The 27,166-nt window shown below is 30.9% G+C and overlaps 1 protein-coding gene across 1 annotated transcript in view; it reads left to right on the top strand.

The window, feature by feature from the left end:
• Window positions 1-2,290: 2,290 nt before the first annotated feature.
• LOC143922219 (uncharacterized) overlaps window positions 2,291-27,166 on the top strand; it is a 101,963-nt gene continuing 77,087 nt past the window's right edge. Inside the window, exons 1-2 of the mRNA XM_077445438.1 lie at window positions 2,291-2,390; window positions 11,241-11,381. Coding sequence (XP_077301564.1) covers window positions 2,325-2,390; window positions 11,241-11,381 — 207 coding nt within the window. The 5' untranslated portion in view covers window positions 2,291-2,324. The remainder of the gene's footprint in view (window positions 2,391-11,240; window positions 11,382-27,166) is intronic.

Genomic DNA, 27,166 nt, shown 5'->3' with positions numbered 1-27,166 from the left:
AAATTCGATTATTTTAGTTGTATACATCTATCTATACACAAATACATTCCTTGAATAATTTTTTATATTCAATGTGCCGATCAGTTCTGAGAACAAAAATAGGCTTATAACAAAATTTTTTTTTAATAATTTGGGGGGGGGGTGCATTCATTTTCGGCCCCCCTTAAAAAATCCTGGTTACGGCCGTTCTATATATGTACATATATATGTATATATGTATACTATATTCATCTTACACGAGACAATATCCATTGAGTGCAATCAAAAGAATGCGATACAATATCTGAACCACATCGCAAATTTAATCGAGTGTAAAATGTCAGATATTAGATTAATATATTTCTACGACAGTACATATATGTACATGTACATACATATGTATGTTTTTTAGAGGCGTGCTCACATTTTAGTCCGCCCATATTCTAGAAGTGGATGAGACTACCATTGACTCCGCCTTTTGAAGGTATATTCAACCGCAGAGCTCTGGTTTTATTTTTATTTTATTACTAGTTGTTTTACCCGGCTTCGCTCAGTATTTGTAATATAAACAGCTTAAACATGGCGAATATAATATTCAATATTTATTTGTTTTTTTATTAAATTTATTTGATTCGAAAAAAAAAAAAAAAATATATATATATATATATATATATATATATATATATATATATATATATATATATATTCGTCCTTCGTCCCGGCACCCCTGGTGGCCTTCGCCCCCTGCCCCCATGTTGTCATGGAAATTTTGATTTGTTTTCGAAGTTCTCAACCATTGATTATCCAGTAAATAAAATAGAGGGTAGGATGGCTTATGCCAACTTGATGGAGGAACCGTTTCAACCATTGAAATCAGATAAATTTGCAGTTGCCAGTTCCAACCAAAAGTTGCCAGATGGTATCCAAAAGGAGGACATGTCCTCCTTTTCCATGTTTTGTCCTCCCGTCCTCCCTTACCTACTGTAAGTCCTCCTTTTTGCTAAACATCGGGCGGAACTGGCGGGAGGCGAAAAAGGGTGTAGAGATTGCCGATGTTAAGCTACACGATCAATTTTGTAACTTGATTTCATTTCTTAAATCAAAATAAGATGAAGATGAAGCATACTATGATTTGAAGTTGCACGAGCAGTGGACAATCTACTTCAAAAGTGTTAAAAGCATTGAATGTTTCTCGGAACTGCTCAAGATCTGCGAGTTTTATTTTTATATAAGCGCACATAACGCAAATGTGGAAAGAGTTTTTTCACTGATTAATACTCAGTGGAGCAAAGAGAGGAATAGACTAAGTGTGCAGTCAGTTAAATCTTTAATTACACTGAGCAACAAAAAATCACGTTTTTCACAGAGTACAGCGGTCGGACTACATGTCATCTCGCTTGCACCCAAATATTACGCGCTGTCGCATTTAAATTGCAATTACCGCTTGAGTTAGAACGTTTAGATAAAAAAAAATATTGAGATAGAAAACCAATCCTTATAAACGTGGTGAAATAAAAAATTTGCCAAATAAATGAAAAATAGCATGGAAAAAAAAATCCGTAAAAAAAAAATATATTTTTGACTTTTAAAATTCGCTAGACAATTAATTAGAAGTATTTTAAAGCAATGAAATATAACGATTAATAGGAAAAATATCTGACTATTGATTCCAATACTCACTTTGAGCGTAACAATCCTAAATTTTGAGTTAAAGACCGCAATAGCCATAAACGCTCATATCTCGTAAACGATCACCCACAAAAAACAAAAATCAATATCATATTCGAATTTAGTGGGTCAAACTTAGTAAAGATTGGCTAGTCTCCGCTCTGGTATTTTTTTTTTATTGCTCAGTGTTATTACTCAATACAACTTCAAAAACATGACATGTGAAGATTTTTATAATTATTTGTTAAAAAACCAAGAACTTCTTTCCAAAATTGGCAGCTCTGCTAAATATTATTAAAATAAATTTAATTTCTGAATGTCCTCCTTTTTTATAGAAAATCCTCCTTTTTAGACCCATCTGCCCTCCTTTATCAAATTATCATCTGGCAACCCTCGGTCAGACCGTCTTTACCCGATTTGTAGTCACAAATATTGAACCCGGCAACCTGTCGGTGCTTGACATAAACGCAAACACCGAGCGATACTGCTGGCTAATGACTAATGAGAAACCACCGGAGGTGAAACCTAACCCAAGACACAATAGTAGTTGTGTTTGAAAAGGCAGGGGAACGTGGAGACTGGCAGTTGAGCGCCCCTGGCTGATCTGTGGCGCTTTTAGCAACCTGGTAAGCAAAGCACTGATGTTCGAAGTGTCGCGGACGACGGGCGGGTCGCACATGTCGATCGATCGGTGTTTCTCGAACTGTGTTTCGCAAGTGTCTCCGTCGAAATTTGACAATACGGTAACGATACAGTCGGAGGTTGGATCGCTCGAAAATCCAACGTAAACCATCGCGACGTGACGATCATCCAATCATTTTGTCATTCTGTCAAAGACGCGCGTGTGATTTTTAATAACATTATCATTACTTATTAGTTGATAAGCTATCGAAATGGTGAGTACCATTCGTCGTCAGCCATATTTTATAACATTTTCCGTAATATTTTATAACTATTCTGTCGCTTCCTCACTTGTACACGAGTACATGCGTGCTAACATACCCCATTAACATTTAACTTTTGCAGATGCTTTATATCGATCTGATGCAATTTTGTGTATTTTTATGACTTTTTTTTTACAATTTAAAACGAACGAAAAAAAAACAAGTCGAAAGCCAGACATTTCTATTAAATTTGCGCAATATTTTTGAACAGGCAGTATTATTATATGTGTGTAAATAGTTTTGAACAGTTTTAATAGGCGTAAATCGAGGGGAAAATGAGACGGCTAAAAAGTCATTTAATTCTAAAAAGCTTCTATTGGTATATTTTCATAAATTGATACTAGTTGTTTTACCCGGCTTCGCTCAGTGTTTGTAATATAAACGGCTTAAACATGGCGAATCTAATAGTTAATATTCATTTGATTTTGTATTAAATTTATTTGATATATATATATAAAAAATATATATCGAATCATCGTCATCGAAATTTTGATTTGTTTTCGATGTTCACAACCGACATTACATACATACTTTTGAAATTATATATTAGACTAGTGTTTTCGCTCGGTATTTATAATATAAACCGCTTAAACATGGCGGTTTTATTTTATTTAACTTTATTTGGATATTTATTTGCACGGATTTACGAACCAACAATACTAACACACTTACAAAGTCTCTTTCGAAATTATTATATTTTACTATATGTAGATATAAGTTAATTTTTTTTTTTTTAATATTACTTAAAAAAGGGCCATATATATTTTTTATTGATAGCATTCATATGAAGAAAAATATCTTCTTCTAATATATACATTGGAAAGAGACTTTGTAACTATTGTTGGTTCGCAGAAAAACAAATCAATATTCGAATAAATTTAAATAAAATAAAACTATTCAAGTAGATTTAATAAAATGTTTACTATTGGTTTGGCTATTTTTAGGCGGTTTATATTACAAATACCGAGTGAAGCTGGGTAAAAACACTAGTTAATATATACTTTCGAAAGAGACTGTATGTATGTAAGTTTTGGTTCGTTGAATTCGTAACGTTAAATTTTATAAAAAAACTAAATATTTTCTATTAGATTAGTCATGTTTAAGCGGTTTATATTACAAATACCGAGCGAAGCCGGGTAAAACCACTGGTATATTACATATAATAAGCTTTTGGAGAATTTATGCAAATTTATGATTTGTTTTAAATGTATGTGCGTACTCATTTTTTCGGTACATTTCGCATAGAAAATATCAAAGAAAATAATTCCGTATTTTAATTTTTTATATAAATTTTACACGACTTTATCGATTGATTAATGATTTTTTTTTAACTTAAAAATTATCGATACGTACACTAGAGTGGTGCCGATTTTGCCGGCCGAAAATTTTTGATTTTCCAATAGAAAATAAATTTGTAAAAGTCAAAATATTATATAGCTTATGACTAAAATAGATTTTACAGTGTTAAATCGGAGTTTTAAAAATTTTTAAGTAAATTTTCACATTAGTACTATGTAATGTATGTACATATGTAGATACTGAAAAAAGTCCATGCAAAAACTAACACGGAAATTAATTATATATTCAATACATTTGCACAACTCATAACAACGTCAAATAAATTGTCCAACCCTTGAATATATTTTGCAATTTTAATCATATTTTTTTATTGAGTGAATCAAAATTTGTCGACGAAACAAATTGTATGATTAATTATAGCCCACTTTGTATGTACACTTGGATTTGTGTAGGTAGACTTAAAAGCAATCGGAATTTCATTGTAAAGCAATAATTATCACGAGTCGTGCAAATAAATATGATGAGAATTATTTTATCTCCATGTAAGCAATATATTATGTAGGTTAATTGTAAGTATGTACATACGTTTGCGGATGCACATATTGTGTAATATGTGCATATTTACATACATATGTGATGTAAAGTGACATATGAACCCCATGAATTGTGTCAAGTATAATCGTATCGATACTTTTTATATACCTCGTATTTTGGAAAAGCAAGCTGTTCTATTATTTATTGAAGTATAGTTCATTTATTAAGATGTTTATCATATATGTATGTATTCTGGAGATGAGACTAAGAGGGCGAAGTATTCTATGTAACTTAACCATTAGATTTTCAGACTTCATATTATATTAAATGAATAAAATTGAAATTTTGTATTCTGCATCAAAGTATTACATCAGTACTTTCGCGTGTATTTTTTATTTTTATTTATTTATTTAACTCGAATATCAATCTCGATAGTACATATAATTCATGTAATGGTTCTCTCGGAAATTTTACCACACGGACATTTACCGTTGAAATTTTATGAAAATATTTTTAAATTATGACATACGACAGTAAAAATGATAAAACGTTCTAATTTATTATTCTTTGTAATTATAAATAAATATATAAAAAACGTGTAACTATAAATCGAATTACCATTGTTCGAATTATGTACTTCAGATGTGGCCAGGCGAGTTTTTTTTTGGGCGTGGTTCATTTTTCAGACAGTTTAACAGACAGGAGTATTCAATATAGAATATAATATGTATTTTAATAAAATAAATCACAATAAAATACAAAAACAATGTATTATAATTAAATAAATCAGTAACAATGTGAATATTTTCGTGTTAAATATTTTGGATAAGATTCTATTTGTCGGGGAGGTTTTTTCCTACTTTTGTATTTAGGCTTGCACTTTCATATGTAATAAACATTAATTCCAGTTTTCAACTATTCGGTTCCTTTGAGAGTACTATTTTTAATTAAATGAACATATCTGCTGGCAGCTAAATAATGTCTTGCTTAGAGAAAGACGTATTTAGTTAACAGTAATTTCAAATAAAGAGAGTCTCAATGAACGGGCATAGCAAGTACTAATATAACATAAGTAGAGGTAGGATAGCCAAGGTGCCGCTCATTGTTCCATTGTTGTAAATCCTTTGTAAAAAAGGTTCGGCAAACCTTTATCAATGCATTTACAACATTTGAACAATACGCGGCACTCTCTGGGTCCGGGCTTTAACCATAAATATTCATTGCGGTTATTTTGTTTCAAAATATACGAAACCAATATCAATTTCTTAATTGGTATTAGTCCTTTATTCATGATTGGTTCACGCCCAAAATATAAATTAAGCCTAAAAAAGCCCCCGTGGCCACCACTAGATTACTTAATGACAGCTAGAGGCTATCAATATTGTATTAATACATATAAATATAAATTGCGTAAAATTAAAAATATTATTCTATATATAACCGGGGCTTTTTTGTCATGTAACGCGGTGGTACAGCGTTCCGGCACCTTTTTTCATGATATTTTTAATGTTTCAAAAGCAATTAGACGAAACAATGTTCGCGCGTACATAATGATAATCCATATTTAAATAATTCATCAATATAGCAATGTTCGGCTTTGGAAAAGGTTCTTTAAAATTTATTTAAATGATATTTGAATATAGTTTTCTGTAGTAAAAAGTTTCATAATAAGTGAGTTCCGGTATCTTTTTTTTATTTAAAAAAGCCCCGCATATAACTTAATTCTCTTGTTGGATTTTTGTTTTTTAAAAAATGGCAACAAATTAAGTGACCAGTATTTTAATTAATAGCGGTAAGTATAAATCAGGTTTCGTCCAGTATTTTATTAACAAAATGGTCAGTATTATAATATTAAATGTCGGTATAAATAACAAATCAGCAGTATAAATATCTGACGTACATACATTCGCCAGAACGAATAGCAATGCCTGTTGGATGGAGTTGTCTACCATCTTACATTAATACTGACCATTTATGTTTAAATACTGACCACTTGTATACTGAGCGATGGATACTGGCCTGGATTATAAATATACTGGATTATAAATATACTGGATTATAAATATACTGGATTATAAATATACTGGATTATAAATATAGTATTTTAATATGAATACTCACCCTTCATATTTAAACACTGACAAAATAGACTAAAATACTTAACAGTAAAATAGCTATAAAAAATACAAAAAAATTAAAATTGATTTTATTCACTGTCAACGATAAATCGTAATAAGGCTGGTGACTATTTTTTTTATTATAATAATAATAAGGAGATTTTTGAAATAATAGACTTTTTATTTAGTATTTTTTATATATTTTTATTTTTATATTTTATTTTTTATATATTTTTAATAGTATTTTTTTTATTTTGATTTTTAAAGAATGGAACTGCTTCACCGATGATAGTACATAAATGCTTACAATTATATTTTAATATATTTTTTTATTATATGTATGTATAATATATATTTATTTATATGGACAATAAGGATTGCACTATTTTTCCGAATGTCCTATTTTCCTAATATAATAAAAATTAACATTATTATTGTTAATAATAGCTACTAATTTAGTGATCATCATGTATTTTGTTAATATTCATAATATAATCTTATTTAAATATTTTTGTTTAAAGCATAGTAGGAAAGTAGTTTAAAGCAAAATAGTTTTGCTGTCCATAGCATGACGTTGACAATTACTTTTTATCGCCTTAAAATTATAAATTTCCATTAATATATATAATATATACCTATTCCATAAATAAATTAACAACATTAAAAACTTACGTATTTTATATTAAAATTTTACTAATATAATATTTCAAACACGAACTCAAAACTAACAAAAAATAAAAGTCAAATTCTACCGACCCGTTCAAATTCTACCGACCAAAGTCAAATTCTACATACACACGAAAAATGTTGTATTTCTTGACCGAAATGCAACGCGAAACTGAAACGAAATGTAATTGGCATTTTACATTTAACACGAGTCTCATGCCTACTCATACATTAAAATACACATTTAACATTAAAATAATGCGACAAATCAAATTTCTGGCCTCATTTTTGGTCAGACGACGTTCGAATGAATGTCGCCGATGCGAATATGTATCAATTATATTAAATTATATGTATTTGAAAGATAACAATCGTGCGTTTGAAACTGTACGAGTACATACATTACACATGTTGTTCTTCTCAAGTGAGTGCTCGTGCACTTAAATTTTACCGACGATTGCATCCTTTCGAGTGCGGATAAATCATCATTGATTCGATTCGATTTTAAAATGTTCAAAAGCGGTGGAGAGTTATCGTTTTGATGGAAATTCTGATGAAAAATTTGATAGGTGTTTTTTTTATTATATAAAAGTGTTATGACGAAATATTAAGAAATTTGTTATTGTAGTCTTTATATACGGACATAACAAAACGAAATCGAAATATTTTATATTAGTCATAACCTTTATTAATATTTTGTTTCAAATAAATACATACATACATATATATTCCTAGTGAATTTCGTTTTACAATAATCGTCAACATTTGTAAGGTGAGGCTGAGGATCGAATCTACACATTTAAATCTTCTTAGATAAACTTTGTATCATTTTTGAGGATTGAAACTTTATTAAACGAAATTAAATAAACCCATGAATGTTAAATTTAAATATCTACTCGCAGAATTATAAATAATATATGTACATATATATACATATATGAACAGCACATTTCAATTTCCAGAAAAGTGAATAAAATAGTATAGTAAATACTTTTTTTTATTTATTTTGAATATAATAACTGCTCTTAAATTATTTAAATATTAATATATACTTAAATATGATTTTGAGAATATAACTGTACATTGGATTAGTAATGTTTATAATTTTTTACGTGGGTTCAAAGCAGGGGTGTCATTTGGGGGGGGGGCTGGGATGGGCAGCCGCCCCCCCCCCCCTAGGATTTGAACGGGACTATCCACGCTGTTTAATGTATTATTATGAATTAAAATATTAAAATACAAAACCAACAAATCAAATCTCTTAATAGATTTTGTAAAATTATTTTACTATTAATTTTAGTGATAAAAAAACGATTAAAAGAAATATCTAAAATTCATATCATTTTTTAAATTTAATAAACCTCTCCGCCCTAGAAAGTCATTCCTTACAGGTTAAAAATGTTGCGCTCCTCTGGGAAAAGCAGAAATGACGTCCCTGGTTCAAAGATATGTAAACAAGATTTTACTCTTGTATATATCTCATGCACTTATTGAATTATCATTTTGATAAGCATTTCTTTTTGTATTTTTTAATTGAATCATATATTCCGGTAAACCGAGCTTGCTTCATACGTACAATTGCATACTACTTTGAGTATGTAAACATGGAAATGATCATTTCGTGTCACTGTGGGCTATTTACATCTGACTGACACTGTATTTATTTCATTTCATTAATTTTATAGACCGCCTCGATGGCACCCCCCCCCCCTTTAAAAAAATGTGGTTGATTGAATCGGTACTTTCAAGTTAATTTAAAAAAAAATTGGATGAAAAACCTCGGATTGATTGGATTCAAAGAGTAGGTATTTGATTAGAAATGTGAATTCAAATCGGCTTGCATTTCTATTTGTAATGCGAAAGATTTGTAATAAAAAATATGAAAAAAATAAATACTGAATAAATAAAAGTCCGGATCAAGGCAATTAGTGTGATGACTGATAAAAGTTACATTTTGAAATAAGTATTTATAGTAACGATATTATTTGACGTCACGAGCCAATTGTCATTAAAGTTTGATTAAAATATTTATTTTCAAATTATATTCAATATTCCAAATATTATATCTAAGCTTCATGGTCTTCGTCTTCAGCTATATTGCAATACGTTTTGATTCGTGGAAGTAATCGACATTTGAAATCATTTTTAAAACTTCAAATGTTGCAATGGCCTAATTTTTCACATTAGAATCTAAACTAATCTAATGATTAGATAGATAAGTTTAGATATTAAGCTTTGATATTTCCAAATATAAGTCGATAGTTAATAGTTTTTATTAATGAAAAAGCTGGTGAAGATTGGACTGTGATGGTTAACGATATTGTTGTCTAATCATTATAGTAAAATTCACGTTTATTGTTAGTTTTTTTTTAATTTTTGATTAAAATATATGTAGAATTGCGAAAATAATAGGCAAATTTGTTTGGTATAGATTGTGAGTTTCAATTTAAATCCGCCTAATTTTTAAACTATCAATTTTAAACGTTTTTAATAACAATATATACATATCAGAGAAATTACAAAAAAAAAAAAAATATTATGTACCCATGCATATTAGTAGACGCATCGAATGTCTTATTTTAATTTAATAAGATATGAAGTATTTTTTTAATTATAGTCAGTAGTCGAAGTGATTTACATATTCACTTCCATAATTATTATTTGTAAAAGGTTAATTTTTTTTAAAATCTTAATTACCTTCAAAACAAAAAAAAATGTATTTTTTTTTATATGTAATTATTCCAAAATTAGTATCAAGTAAGAATGGATCGTATATTTGACATACACCAGAGGCTCTCAAACTGCGGATCTTTAATAGCATTGAGTGTGAATATGATACTAACATGTTATATATGTTAGTGTTATATTCATATATAATATATATTGTATATAAGTGTTTTATTTACACAAAATTCCGCCAAGATATATTTTTAATCGCTAATATAATAGGTATATTTATGTAAATTCATTATTTGTAGGTACTATATAGCTCTCAAAAAATAATAAATCCTTGTCAGATAATTTATTCGGCTACTTTGATCTAATAGCTTGACAGTCTCTGAAAAATATACCGGCTTAAAATTTTTAAATGAAGGTTATATGAAGAAAAATATATTTTTTTCTAAATATTTTTTTTATTTCTATTGAATTAAATCATATATTTAAGTTTTCAACACATTTGAAAATATATTTGTTTGTAGCAATGTGGAATTTTTATGTCGATGAAAAGTGTTAAATATAATTAAAAAATTGGTTTTTGATTTTTAAATGCTCTTTATTATTACTAAATTATGTTAACAATACATCTTATATCTATTTTAATAATAGCTACTGATCTATTTTACAATTTTAATTTAATTTTGTTAGTAATCATAATATTATATTATTCTAATGTTAATGTACAGCATAATAGGAAAAATAACTCAAAACCAATTTACAATTCTTATAAATGCTCATAAAACATCTAATACATAATATTAATTAAAGTCTCTCTAAAGTCGATGACCTAAAGCAGATTGTGTTTAGGTGATCTGTGTTTATACCTGAAGGGTATAGACATTTTATATAATAAAAAATGATTCAATATACATACATATACTTCTTTCAAACTCTTAATTAACCGAAATTATAATAATCGGGTTGTTTATTAGAAAATCCAATTTTTCAAAGCAAAATATAAATTTTTACATAAACTTACACGTGCCTCACTTCGACCATTGACTATATTACAGTAATTCAAATTAGATGAATTTCGAATTTTAAACTTTTATCAAAAGCGTTTAAAGCAATTTAATATCAAGAAACATCACATAATTTTCCGGGTTTTGTTACAATTAGCATAGTTAAGATTAAATTCGAATGATTCAAAACGAACCTCCAATCTAATCGAGGTTTCTCCTACACCAAATCATCACATAACTAATTTTCATAAACAAAAAAAAAACAAAACAAACCAAACATACATACATATTTCCATTAAGACTTTGGTAGCGTAAATCACATACATATAAATATATATGATATATACATTTAGTGGTCACAGAGAGCGGCCGAATCTAAGTGGAGTACCCACAGTTTGACAAGCGCTATGACCGAGCTGAACGAGTTGTCAACTTCTTATCTGGGGGCGGCAACTAAACAATTACACCACGAGGATGCAATAGAATGTTCTACGGTAAGAATATTTTATAAAAAAGTGTGCTGTGATGTTGTTTTGCTATTACTGTGTATTGTTTGCATCGTTTGGTGGTGGATTTGCTATATAATTGTCATTTAGAAGCCGAAATGCATTGCATGTTTATATGGACGATTGATTGTGCACACTGACGGAGAAATTTGTCTGCAGACAAGTCTCTCGTAGGCTCTTCGTTAGGGTAGATAAATCTCCCGAATTTTTCCGAACGATTGACAAATAAACAAGGGAAATGCTTGCTAACCCACTGGATGACAACTGATTATACTTGTGCTTATAAAAAAATCGACAATGTACATTCATGCTATATACAACAATACGTATGTATACATATCTTCCTTACGAAAAGTCAACTACATACCGGGTAAGAAATATACTAGGTTTGTAAAGTTATTCGTAAGTAAGGGGAAAATAGTCCATCTTTTCTTCTTCTTAGCGTTTCGATCTACATATAGAGTTGCAAATTTCAATAGACCGGAATAAGGTGAAAATTTTGATTTTCTCATTAGTGGAAAACTTGCGTCAAAGGAACGTTAAATAAAAATAAATTTAAAAATCATCGATAGAATCTTTCAAATAAAAAAAGTTTCGATTTTGTACCATTTTTAAATAAAATTGATATTGTACGGTTATTGCTCAATACCTAAAAATAAGACATTTTGACTTGCTTATATTTTATAAAATTCGTATATTTTTTGTATTTAAAATAAATACAGACATCCAATGAAGCTCTCAACAACTTTTGGAATCAAAATAATTATGGAATCATGAGTAAAATTACGTTTTTCTGAAAAGTCAGCGTCCGCCATACAAATGCCGCTTTGTATGAGAATTTTGTCCAACGGCGACTTTGAATTCTCGTCAATCAGTTAAAACTAATCATATTCGATCCAATTTAACTCCAATGAGTGATTATTAAGTGTTTATTTATTTTTTAATAGTAGAAAATCGAAACTCTTCTAAACAAGAAAGATATATGGAGAGAAATAACCAATTTTGTGTAATTTTTTTCGATACAAATCGATTGTTCGAGGGCGCAGGACATTGCTTATGATGATTTTTTAAAATTTAACGTTTCTTTGATGAGATGCAAATTCTCCACTGAATCAAATGTGGGAATGAAAAATTTTTCGCTTCGGCCTAGCTTTCATAAACATCAATTTGCTATATATTTCATACATAATTCTAGCTTCAAGGATCATTGCACTCTTAAATGTATGGTCCATTATTTTGAGTCCTTGAAAGACTAGTTAAATTCGATCGATTGAGTCGTGTTTCGAATCTCATCTGTTGGTTGACAAGTAGTTGGTGTCCGAGAAACTGCGGCGGCAGACGAATTGCCAGACTTGTATACCGATTTGTCTGCAGGAAAATATCTCCGGCATTGCAAGCTCACCAAGTACAAGCTACTGTCAAGCGAAACTACATATGTATGTATGTATGTATCTGTGATAGTAGCTTGCATGATTCAGGCGAGCGACTAGCACGTGTATCGATTACGATACAATAGAGTCAATAGTCTCGTTGTGCATGAATTTTTTTTTATGTCGGTCAATTTTTATATTCGTTCGTTGTTTTTATGCTTGTGCTCTATTTCAATTTTTGCTTTTGATTTTACTATTATATATGTATATATTTTGTTTATCTACTTGTATTTCATTATCCATTTGTGTACGAATTTTTACATGCATATGTGTAGGTTATATTTGCTCATATTATATCTACATATACACACACCTTCGACAGATTTGAAATATGATATTCCTCTTTTTTATTTTACAATATATCTGAAGTGTATTTTCAGTTGTAATATATTCCAACTGACGTTTTAGGTCATTCATATTCGAATACAATTCAACTAGTAAATTATATCCCTACAAGCGCAAATACACTTTCAACAATGTGCGCTAGTTGTAATATAACAGTGGAGTTTTGACAGCTCTGATGTATTTACGAGCGCTTTAGAATTCAATAATGCGTTAATATTTGATAGGTATTACGAATAAAGGTAATGAGTATCGTATTATGATAACTCTAAGAATGTGTTCCAAACAAAAATATGACTTTCCAACTCAATTTACTAGTTGAATGACGGTTTTACGATAACCTAATCTCTCCATCTTACCTGGTACCGAATTATAGTTGAACTGTAATTTCAGTTGTAATATATTTTGATCAGTTGGAACGTAATTCGCAACATGAATCAACTTAAGTGGGTTAGATGCAATATATTCAAACTAGTCAAATTATATTACAACTGAAAATACACTTCAACTATAACGGTAGTTGGTACCAGGTTATTTGGAATATATTGTAACTAGTCAAAATATATAACAACTGGAAGATACACTTCAACTGTACCATATCCATGTCCTTATTATAAATTATTTGATAATACATATGTATATTATAAAAGCTTTGATATTTGAACCAATGTTAAGTATACATATGTATTTTGAAAAAAAAACTTACCTTACTTTAATTTTTTTTTATATTTCTATCGAAAAAGCTGTTATTGTCAAATTCGCAAAAAATATTGACATATTCCGACAGTCAAATTGGAGAGGTTTAACCAAACTGCGTAAATCAAACTTCCCAGCCGTCGACGGTTAAATCTGAAATGCGGTTAAATAACCCAAATTTTAGTGAAAACAGTTAAACATTGGAATTTTAATGTCCGTGTGACTGACTTGTGTCGTAAGTGCCCTTAGTTTTAATTTAGTTTACGAGCGCTCAGAACAAACGACCACTCAAAACCAAGTTTTAAAAATCAATCAAATATTCCAGTAGCTCCCAACTTTTGTTTGACTAGTGTATCTCTTAATACCGTACCCTCTGATATAATTCAATAAGCCTCCAAACATACCCTCTCCTTATAATTGTGCTTATGGAGTTTGTATACAGTAGGCAAGAATTGCCAGCTGGGAAGTGTAGAATAGAGAAAATTCTAGAAATAATCCTAATAGTCGAACTGATCTATGTAGTATGAGACTTACGTAAAATGTACATGCTATCGCAATCGCACCCCACTCGCCCCGCGAGGGCCAATTACATTTCGTTTCAGTTCCGCGTTGCATTTTGGTCAAGTAATATAACATTGTTCATGCATATAGGGGGTCGGTAGAATTTGACTTTTATTTTTTGTTAGTTTTGAGTTCATGTTTCGTATTTTGAAATATTTATACTAATCAAATTTTAACATAATATACGTAAGTTGTTGATATTATTAATCAGTTTATGTAATACGTATATATTTTATATTAATGGAAATTTATATTTTTTAGACGATAAAAGTAATTGTCAACGTCATGTTTTAACATCAAAACTTACACTAATGTTATTAAAGACCTTGCATTGAATTATATTGTAATAATATTAAATAGTTAAATAATAAATAATTTAAAAAAAATAAAGAAATTATTTTACGTCCTTTCTCGTAAGTCTCACGCTACATCGGTTCGACTAAAGTAGATATTTAAATAGCGGGTTCATTAATTTTAAATAATTCTAGAACTACGCAATTCGAACGCTCCGATAACACTATTATAAATAATTTTTCAATGCTTATTTAGTCATTACAAAATATTTAAAAGTCGCCTAAATAAAAACATTTTGAAAAAAGAAGATATGTTCTTATAAAAAGAAACCTGTTAGAAACCTTACACGGCTGAAAATATGTTACATTGAAAATATGTTAAATGTTACAGTGAAAGCATATTTCAAGTGAAAATATATTTTCAATAAATTCAAGCAGTGAAAATATATCAAACAATGAATTTAAAACAACGTATAACTCTATAAATTTAACCCTAACAACCCAATATTAAATGAATAGGTCCAATCCTTACTGAACCTAACCTATTCTAACCCTTAAATAATACCAACCTTAAGAGGGTTGGACACCAGCGCCTTGTCCATACAAACGTATTACACTTCTCCCTTCCTCAATTATGGCACTAGAGAAATTATTTTTTAATATGCTATGGATATCCACCATTGGCATGGATATGATATGATATATATGATTTCATTGAAACGTCAGTGAAAATATATTTTCACTTGAAATATAATTTCACTGTGACATATATAAAAAATAGAATTTTTGCGAAACAAAGTTATATATCCGAAAGTACACTGATCAGTGACGAAAAGCTCAAAAATTCCACAATTCCAATCCACACACGAGAAAGTATGTACATACTTGTGATTTTTTTTAAAATATCGTAATCCTGTAAATCTGACTTATGTCAATTTGTCTAAAAGATCTCTCAATTCCGCGAATCTCCGATTGGGGATCGCTGAAGTGTTCCATAACGAGCGAACTAAAACTTGAACCGAATCAAATTGGAGAGCTACGCCGATTAGTCAAGGAATAGTAAAAATGTGATCTGTTTAAAGTCTCATTTTTAGATCGGTGAGCGTTCTCTATGTTTTGAATTCGATACAAATTAATTACAACCTCTCTCACTTCTGTAGATATTAAATACGCATGTTATCATAACAAATCCGATTTGTTTAGCAAACATTTAGATTTGTCGCCAACTTTGTTTTGAAATTTTCGATTTATTACATACCTACGTTCCGACAAATTTAAAAGTCCCCCAAACGAATTGATGTCGTCGTTGTCTACTATTATATGTATTATCATCATTTACGTACATAAACATATTATACATTATTAGCTATGCAAATTTTAAACGCACACACAATCTTGCATGTTTTAAAAAAATATATATACACATATAAATAGATATATAAATTTCGGCCGATTTTCGCTAATAAAAAAAAATTGGCTGAACGTTCTCATGTATCCATTCAAGCCACTGCATAACTTACCTTTTTACTAGTCTTGTTTACTAGTCAAGAAGTCGTGGGTTCAAATCCCGACAGGAATCGAAAATATTATTCGATTTTCACTATGGTTATTAAAATACAAACCGACTGTCTCAGGTTAGAGTTGGCCAATTTATCTAAATAAAATCCAAAAAAGGCAAAATCAGCTAGTCCGATTTTGGTTATTGTTTCAAGCATACATACATATGTATTTTTGCGGTTTGTAATTGGTATACATATGCAGGCCTGGCCTGAAGTATATGGCACCCCTAGGTATATTGGTTTTCAGCCCCCCCCCCTTTATTATTTTTAAACAATAAATTTTATATAAGGTACATTTTGAAGACAAATACATATATTAAGAAATAAACATAAAATTAAATTTAAAAATTTTTGGTCTAATATTAATAATGAAAAAAATTAAATTTGCCCAAAGAACATGTTTTAAAAAATAGATGAAACCGTCTTTCATTCTATTTTATTTTTAATTTTTAACTCTTGCAATATAATATAATATTTATGTTATAATAAAAAGCGGACCAACTTTGCGCCGTTCTTTGTTCATTTTTATGATGAACCTTTTTTTTATGCTCTCTAACTTTGTAGTTTCCTGGAAAATCGATCCAAAACGCTCTTTTTCCTAGAAAAAGCACGCTTCCAGTCCTACCTCTAGTTATAAAATACATATTTAACAATAAAATATTAAAAAAAAAAAAAATTTACTTCGAGTAGAAAAATTAAGTTGAATACAAAATGTTTTATAATTTCAAAGAAAGCCAATATTTTTTCAATCTTACATATAATAAAAAGAATAAAGAAGAGGCTAGTAAAAAAAATCGAGGGTGCTTCGTAGCGCCCCTTGGTTATGCCGCCTTAGTGCCTAGTCTTCTGCCCCTTTGAGCCCGTCCAGCACATATTTAAACTAGCCACAGTGTCAATTTATAGTGATCAGTCATACCACTATAGCATATTTGAAAAATATTCCATCTGAGGCAAAAATTTGTCAAATGTAATAGTTTATTTGAATTTTTAATAACTTTCGGTTTTAAGGGTTTCGTTCATCTCGCCCTTCACCAATTTCAATTTTCAACTATTTTTTTTACATTTAAAAATATATATTTGTATAATATATTAGATACAAGGCCTGCAGACACACAGAATCGTACGGCACTGCATGCCTATGTAGACTCCAGTTGTGAACGGGCGTATCCTCATGTCATTGTTAATTCGTACGATTTTATAATTTCGACAAGTTTCTCCTACATTTCTTCAAATATGGGAATCACTATCGAAACCTGTGTCAATACATGGATAAAATCACCGAAAACGCTACAGGAGGCTAGCGTTTTTTTTACATTTGTAAAACTGTAAAAAAATGTTTCTGCGCCTTCTTAGATACTTCTTTCTATGTGAAGAAAATGCACTGATTTTACTAGTTTGAGCCGTGATATACATAATACCCCATGCATGAGATGACAACAGCATGTTGAAATTTCATTTCGAAAAAGAAATACTAGACGCCTTATCGGCTGGAGACCTTGACCCTTACGAACCTCAAGGGTTTGTCTTTTCGTTGTGACATGTTATCAGTATTTGTGGTACAGTATTTCAATGTCAAATTTCGCAAGTGCGCAGCTTCAATTCACAACACACATACATATACGAGGGACGTTTGAAAAGTTCCTAGAATTTGTTAAATAGACAGTTAATCATATGAAACACTTAATTTTTCAACATGTACATATGGTTAAATCATTTTTCTGTTCAGTGTCATCACGCTTCACTTCGCTCAATGACTTCGACACACATCGTAATGCAAGTTTGCCCATCTTTGAGAATGCTCTGTACAGTTTGAAAAAGTCTGTCATAATTTGAACTGTTATCCGGTCGTATATGTAGATTGATTAATTTTTCCAAAAATTAATAATTTTGTTTCCAGTGTAATAAAAAGTGCACCTATCGTAAAAAATCGTGACCCTAACATGTTCAGAAGAGAAAGAAAACTGTTATCGACCAGTATTATATCTTTTATCGCGCTTTTTTGATCTTACTTTTACAGTCGTCGTTATTAAAATCATACGTAGAAGAGGATTTAGAATACTTCTAGAATAAAACACAGGTGTCTTTGTTTTTATCTTTGGCCAAGATTGAATTTCCACGCTTTATAATTTGTTCTAGGCGGTGCCTAGAACATTTCATATTGTATTTTAAAATCATTTTCCGCTCGAATTACATAGTACGTTAAGATAAAATAAAAAAATATTGAGATAAAATACCAATCCTTGTGAACTTGGATAGCTGAAATATTTATGAGATAAAGTCATAATACTATGGGGAAAAAATGTATAAGAAAAAAGTACATATATTATAACTTTTAAAATTCGTTAGAAAATTAATTATACATATTTTAAATCAATAAAAATTACAATCAATAGAAAAAAGCATCTGACTATTGATTCCAATACTCAATTTTGACACACCAATACTAAATTTTGAATTTAAGATTGCAAAAGCCAAAATTTTGTAAAAATTGCACATCTTTTTAAACGCTCGAATTAGTACGTTCAAATAAAATATAAAAAATAATAAGTTTTAAAACCAATCCTTATAAACGTGGTAAAGTAAAAAATTAGCGAAATATACTTTCAATACTACGGGAAAAAAAAATTATATATATTTTTGACTGTTTGAAATTCGCTAGATACTTAACTATACGTAATTTTAAAGCAATAAAAAATCACAATCAATAGGAAAAATATCCAACTATTGATTCTAATATTCACTTTTGGCACAACAATACTATGTATATTTTGAATTAAAGACTGCAAAAGCCAAAAAACTGTAAAAATTGCCCATTTTTTAAACGCTCATACATTTTTCAAACGCTCTCGAACGAGATCAACCCAACAAAAATCATTGTCATATTTGAATTCAGCTGATCAAACTTAGCAAAGATTAATTAGTCTTGCTCAGAGTTTTTGTAAAAAACTTACATATCTTAAAGATAATTCGGTAATAATAAAAAGCATTTAAAAATCAAAATCAAAGATGCTTAGAAACCATTAAAACGTGATTAAAGATCGATGTTGAGTTTAAATCAATTAAAATCTCGATATTGAATTTTCTCGCGATCATCTATTGATACTTCGCGTATCTATTGAAAAAGTAAAATTAGACTATGAGACTTTCACCAATAAGCGTGTAGCTTATTTTAAAACAAAAACAAAAAAATAAAAAACTTCCACCCACTCCGTTGAAAATATGTACATATGTACATGTGCATTCATATTGTAATCTACATATTAATCATAATCACAAGTGATTGTAATACAGTTTTTTCCGAGAATTATTATCAAAATTAAAAAAAGATACCACAATGCAAAAAAAATAAAATAATAATTAATTTATTTAATTACATATCTGAGACTTGTGTATTTTTTCCACGTGCGCATATGAATTATTCACGATAAATTTTTGTTATAGCAATTTATTCGAGGCGTCATTTCAAAATATTTACATTCGGCAAACAATAACAATTTCGACGTTACGAATCTTACACTTTCAGATAAGAAATGCGTTGTAATAACTTTCATTGATAAATTTTTATCGACCAAAAAACTGTGCTCTGTTTAACATAATATTAATATAATAGTAAGACACAATAATTACGCACATCGTACAAGCTTTCCCTTATACTCGAACAACGGCCTAATAATAAAATACATTCGAATTAGTAGTGCCGGCTTGCGAATTGAATAAGATTTTGAAAAAAAAGTCGATCTTAACCGATGTGCGAAAACGTACCAACATCTTTGTTGACCCTTTGCACTCGTGCTATTTAATCGACTATCGTCGTGTATATGCCTAATCGTTGAACCTAAACAGCGTGCATAAACAAGTTAAATGGTTCCATAAATATCCAATTAATTAATTTTGCAGTGCAATCGGTATGTTTCCTCATACCCTGACCCTGCATCATCTAAAAAGTGCATCCATGCACATTTGAACGAGTATTGATTTTTAAATGCTTTTTATTATTACTAAATTATGTTCACAATACATCTTATATCTATTTTAATAGCTACTGATCTACTGATCATTTTCTATTTTACAATTTTAAATTAATTTTGTTAGTAATCGTACTATTGTATTATTATAATGTTAATATGTACAGCGTAAGGGCCGGGCCGCACCGCTCAACTCGCGAACAACTTGGTTGAGGGCGACCAGACCAATGCAATGCAGGTAGATGGGACATGCCACACTCGTCAACTTGTTTGTCGCACACATTTCCATACATTTTTTCGTGTCGCGCAACAAATCGGCCGACAAAGTTGCACGGTGTGGCCCGGCCCTAATAGGAAAAAGTGCTCAAAAACCTATTTACAATTCTTATAAATGCTCATAATACATCTAATATAATATTAATTAAATGCTCTCTAAAGTCGATAACCTAAAGCAGATTGTGCTTAGGTAATCTGTGTGTTATACATAAAGGGTATAGACATTTTGTTGTAATCACCGAGACTCTTCACAAGTGTGTTAGTATGGTTATTAGTGATTCTGTCATATAATCTACTGATTAGTTAGACCTCGAACCAGTGGCTCTTCGTAACTTTTAAAATAGAGGTATAGGATAAATTTTAATTATAATAATCTCTCTTGAAGTGATAAGTATAATTTTTCATTTTCGTACTAGCAGAAAAATGCTAAGTAGTCTATCTTTCTTAATAACATCTTGATTGTCTTCAAATCTTAATCTTTTGAATGATTTGTCGAACAATCAATTGAGAATACAACATTCCAAGGTCTCGTTATTTGTTTCCGCACCGATTTGTTCTAAGAGAATCATTTCATGCATTTTTAACAAAACTGCATCGATAGCTCAATTGAGCAATGATCACAATTGCGCTATAAATATGACATTCAGTAGATATCTAACATTGCACAAATCCCCCGCTTCTCTTTGTATCTTGTTTAGAACATCTATGCCCCACGTTTTTTACCCCTGCTTTAGGTCATGGATATTTGGTGTGATTAAATAGATGAGGAGGTGGTGGTAGTGGCCATATTTATCTCCCCCAGATGATAAACTATCACCCGAACTGTATGACGTAAATATTTATTTGTCTCATTTGCGCACACAGTCAGTCGCAATAGGTTTTCCACTCGTCTAAAAGTGACCGATTAACCCTTAAAAGACTGTAGATGTACAAACAAAAAAAAAAAAAAAAAAAATGACTAGAAAAAAATTTCGCATTATGAAAGCACGCGCTCGATCTTCACCTCTGTTTGCGTTCTTAATAGCATTTCAAATAATGTCATTTCTTAACAGATATTTCGCTCGGTAACATCCTGTGTTTATTAAATATGTCAAAAAGAACTATTAAAGTCTCCTTAACGATAGTAAACAACGACACACTTTTTATTAACAAAGTGCTCTCTTCGCCAGCTTGAATGAAACTATGTGTTTTTATTTTAAAACGCACGTTATATAAATTAAATATGCCCAAACATCTCAAATAGCAGGGTCGATTCATTCGAGTCAAGGTTGAAAAAAATCTAAGAAACGAAAATGGCAAATCTGTCAAATTTCGCGATATATATATATTTTTTTTGCCTTATCGCAATTTTTAATTTTACAAATGCGTATTTGAATTTCTCACTAGATTGCGTAAATTACACGCGACAGACAGTATAATACTGTTCTATATATGTATGTATGTATTTTAAATCAAAAACTCTTGTCAGAAATTCTGCCACTCATTATGGCAAACGATTGTTTTAAAAAACTAAAAAAAATGAAGTTATGTCACTCGATAGATAATGAAACACATATTAATTACAATACTAATTAATTAAATAATTTCATTATATACATATGCAAGGTCGAGGAGAGTTCCTGAAGCCTTGTCTGAAATTGTAAGCCATGTCTGCTTTTTTCTGTCTGGCCAGCGGTGACGAATTCGTCGAAAAAATTCGCCATAGTCAGTCAAGTACTTATTAAAGGCACAATTATTTTACTTTTATTTTTGATCACTTTTTTTTCGGTCAGTTAATTAAATCCCCCTCCCCCTCGGGACCGATTTTTCTCTCGGCACCTTTGTACATACATACATATGTATATTATACATTTATAGTACTTTAAACATTATTTTAAATTAATAGAATTTTTTTTTCAAATGTATCCAATTCAAAATTTAGTATTTTGAATTTTTTTTTACATACATATATACTAGGAAGGCCTTAATGGTAACCCCAATGCAACTTCCTGGACAATTACAAACATTGCAGCATTTTTTTTTATTATACATATGTAAAAGTCGCTGAATTACGAGACACTGAAAAGCTCGCAAATTAACGAGATATCTATGAATTGTACATATATTTGATTGTACATCAATCTAAAATAGTGGTGACATAGTAGATTCATAGGAAGGATATTTATCCAATTTTACCGGGAACCGTTTCAACAATGAAATCAGAGGAAATTGGTTAACTCTGATAGGAAACGATCGACCTGGAGTCATAAATCCAGGTCTGACCAGCAGCACTACAGATATACTCGAGGTCAACTCGTAGGATCGAACCCGGCGCCTCTCGACGCTAAGCAGAAGCTTAACGACCGAGCTATGCTGTTGGCTTGTACTATTTTCGTGCACTTGCTTTGGTTACAAAGTTTTTCATAAAATATGAAATTTCATTATAGAAATTGACACGAATTTTAGCTGACCACTGACTGACGACGTTTAAAAATAGTAAAAATAAAACTCTTACTGATATATTTGATATTTGACTTACCATGCTAAAAAAATCCGCTAGCTACTGTGCTGGATGCCAAGCGTCCAGTTAAAGCTGTGTGTTTTAATTTACAATAATGCAAAATCTGCGGGGTTAATTATTGTAATTAGCTATAAAAATTAGTTTATCGTGTATTAGACGTCGAATAATAAAAAAAATATGTGCAAGAAATGAAATAAAAAATGGCTGAAGCAGAGCCGTCATTCCAAGGTGGATATCATTCACTCTCATACTGACCGTTGAGCGCTTCGTACTGAATTCCCCTTCTCTCTTACATCTGTGATATTGCTGTTGATATTGATCAATGTTTTTATTTCGTAATTATATAATTCAAATCATACAGGCTTTGATGAGGAGTACATAAAATATGAAGACCCTACATTCAATATATGCATGTATTTGGAGAAAGAAAATAAAATATTAGTCTTGGCCACTTTCTATCGATCACAGTACTGTAATTGTTAAACTCTACATTGAAAAAAATAAATAATTACCAAATGTAAAAAATCCAGTTTGCTAGAATATTTCGATATTATACATACATAATATGCAAAAAAAAATCACATTGAATTGGCTTTTTCGCATTAAACAAATTCCACGACACATTTAACGGTCATATGGAAAGAAAAATAATGAATAAATTTGGCACTGGTCACTGGTGTTTGAGGAAAAATTCTACTGGTCTGCCACACTGAAAAATTTAGTAAGCAATGTACATAATACAGCAATAACAGCATGGTAGAAATAATCAATTTTTTATGTGTCGGCAAAGTTTTTTTTATTTGAAACCCGCTGTTGTGAAAATTGAATGTCACCACAGCGTTTGCAGTAATTAGTAGAGGTTGGACCGGAAGCGTGCCGTTCATTGTTAATAGTTCGCTGTGCTTTGTTCAATTTTATGAAGAACCTTTTATTTTGCACTCTAACTTTGCATACTTATTACTAATTACTAAAGGGCGGACCGGAAGCGTGCTTTTTCCAGGGTCTATTTACAAAGCTAGAGTGCCAAAAAAAAGAGGTTCTTCATAAAATTGAACAAAGCACAGCGAACAATTATCAATGAACGGCACGCTTCCGGTCCGACCTCTACTAATTACACTGAGCAACAAAAAAAAAATTACCGGAGCCGAGCCTAATCTTTTTTATTAATTTACTGATCTTAATCTTTGAATTTGAATAATTTCTTTATTAAAATCATGAATTAAATTACATTATAAATAATCTCATTGAATTGCACATGTTTTTATGTGTTCTGGGCAATACTTTTTTTTATTAAATTGATTTATTGTGTATAAAATTACACTATGAATATAGTATTTACTTTTTATTTAATCTATTTCATTACCAATAAATTCAACAAATTGGGTTACATGTCAATTTTCAATTGGTTTTCTTACATTACCGTTTCAATAAAAATTAGGTAATTTGGCACGCTCTGATAGGAAACGATTGACCTGGAGTCACAAATCCAAGGTCTGGCCAGCAGAAACCAGTGGGATTTGAACCCGTGACCACTCTGTTGAAAGCATTATACGCTAACCAATATATTATTATTTATTCTATTATAATTATTATTATTTATAATATAATTATTATCACATATTATTATTTAGTCTATTATGCTTGTTATTATTACAAATACCTAGCGAAGCCGTAGTATAATACGTAAAACCAGTAGTATAATACATATAATATTAAGTTTTTAATTTAGTAGTCGATAACACACCACAGAAATATCTTGTCATCTTCTTTTCTGGGTCTGTCTGCTTAGTATTTACTAACAGAATGAAAAACTTTTTAGCGATACGTATGGGGTAGCGTGTTTGTCTATAATATACATACTATACATTTTGAAAAGTACGATGTCTTATTTCGTATTTTTAAAAGAATATAATTTTTTCGACTCATTTCATTCGGCCGCCTGTGTGCGTTGCACACATTTTACATATGGTTGGCTCGGCCCTGAATAAAGGAATTGCATCGATAATTCAATTCTATCTGAAGGACTTGTCGCTATTGTACTCCAAGGACACGATATGCATATACATACATATTGTTGCGTAGGGGTGGGTAGAGGATCCAAATAAAAGACCAAAGTCGCTTCACAGCATTTATTTGGTGATTGAGGAGATCCACGCACTGCCCGTGCTCCGTCCAGAATGCCTTCATATTTTTTTTTTTTTTACATATATACACACTAGGAAGGCTCGACAGGAAGACCCGAATGCGCCTTCCTGGACAATTAATTATAAACAATACAGCATTTTATTATTACACAAATCACTGTATTTCCAGAAGCTGAAGAACACGAAATAACAATTAATTAATTAATTAATCAGACAATTAATCCATTGAGACATCTATGGATTTAGATTTTGTACATAATTTTTACAAATTATACACACAATAAACACAGAAGATTTTTGACTACAGGAAAGATCATTTTTGCCAATTTTGAGGAACCGTTTCAACAATATTCAGATAAAATTGTCAAACTCTGATAAGAATCGATCAATTTGGATTCATAAATACCCCCAAATCTGACCAGCAGTTTGGGGGATTGAACCCACTGATCACTTGGTGCTAAACATACATGCCACCATTAAGCCATACTGCTGGCTATATTGCTTAAGTACCTGCTTATAAAGGGCAGGTCGCTCACTGCCTCTGCCTCGACGCGTTTGTTTACCTATTGTTTTTTTTTATTTATAATAGTTTTGGACCATTGTGGCTTTACAGGAAGAACCTAATGCGCCACAATGGCCTACATTTGATTAATAATTGATTGTTATGGTCACGTACCAGATATGCAGTCCTACAGTCTCGCGCTGTCAGTTCTGAGAACTGTAGCGGGAAGCGACCGGGTGCCGTTACCGACCACTAAGTCCATTGTTAGCCGACAGCACTTAAGCCTGGAGATAATCCTCGAAAACAAATTATAACGGCGGCTGCTTTTAGCATATGCTACAATATATTACAAATACCGAGCGAACCCGAGTAAAACCAGTAGTTTTCTCTTGAACACAGGAGGAGTGTTGCCCTCATCAAGTGCTCGTTTTCCATATTTAGAGGCTTTATCTCCTGTCCGCCTATCCTGGCTGAGTTGGGCTTTCATGCTCAGGAGAGTGTGATATGGACCCGCCATCGTCCTCTTTTTCACACTCTTCTGGCTAGAACTGTGGCTTATAGTAATTATCCCATTCCTCGTGGCCTCCGTTTCTTAAATTCACTGGATGGTGCCATTGACATTTGTCACATATCTCGTCATTTTCTGCACCACTTCCTAAGTTACGGAAGTCGCGGCCAATTAGAACGGTTGGGTTGATCAGTTAAGACCTTTTTAAGAATTTATTTTGTCATATTTATTTATTTTTCTTTTCTTCTATTTATTTTACTTGTATTTCATGTGGGTCTACGTGACGAGACAGAATGTTAAATGACAGAAAACGCAAATATCGGAAGGCAAAGATCGAAAATCGAAAGATCGTAAGTCGAAAGATAAAAAAAAAATGGTGCATGGTAAACGGTACATACTCACTTAATTTGCGCGAGCAGGATACAACGGGAACAAGAGGAACAGGCTTTTCCTCCCGTTTAATGTGCGCGCGCAGAATACGGGAGGAAAAGCATGTTCCTCTTGTTCCTGTTGTATCTTGCTCGCGCAAATTAAGTGAGTATGTACCGTTTACCATGCACCATTTTTTTTTGATCTTTCGATTTTCGATCTTTGCCTTCCAATATTTGCGTTTTCTGTCATTTAACATTCTGTCTCGTCACGGAGACCGATTTCATGTACCCTTTCTTAATCTTTTTAGCACACTCGTCGCTTTGGAGCAATCTGTTAGATGAGTGTGCTTGATTAATTGATGTCTTATAAAATAAAAAATAAAATATAATATTAAGTTTTTAATTTAGTAGTCGGTAACACACTACAGAAATCTCTTGTCATATTCTTTTTTGGGTCTGTCTGTATGGTATTTACTTACAAAATGAAAAAGTTTTTAGCGATACGTATCGGGTAGCGTGTTTGTCTATACGAGGTTTAATCCGCACCTCTTTAAAATAAGCTCGGATTTAAATCACGGCGTTTCGAGTCGAGAAAAAGCGACAGGAACAGCTGTTGTGGGGTTTCG

This window comes from Arctopsyche grandis, chromosome 2 (assembly GCF_051622035.1).
Source record: "Arctopsyche grandis isolate Sample6627 chromosome 2, ASM5162203v2, whole genome shotgun sequence".
Lineage (NCBI taxonomy): Eukaryota > Metazoa > Arthropoda > Insecta > Trichoptera > Hydropsychidae > Arctopsyche > Arctopsyche grandis.
The sequence above is the reverse complement of the archived record's forward strand: the minus strand, read 5'-3'. Positions and strand labels throughout refer to the sequence as shown.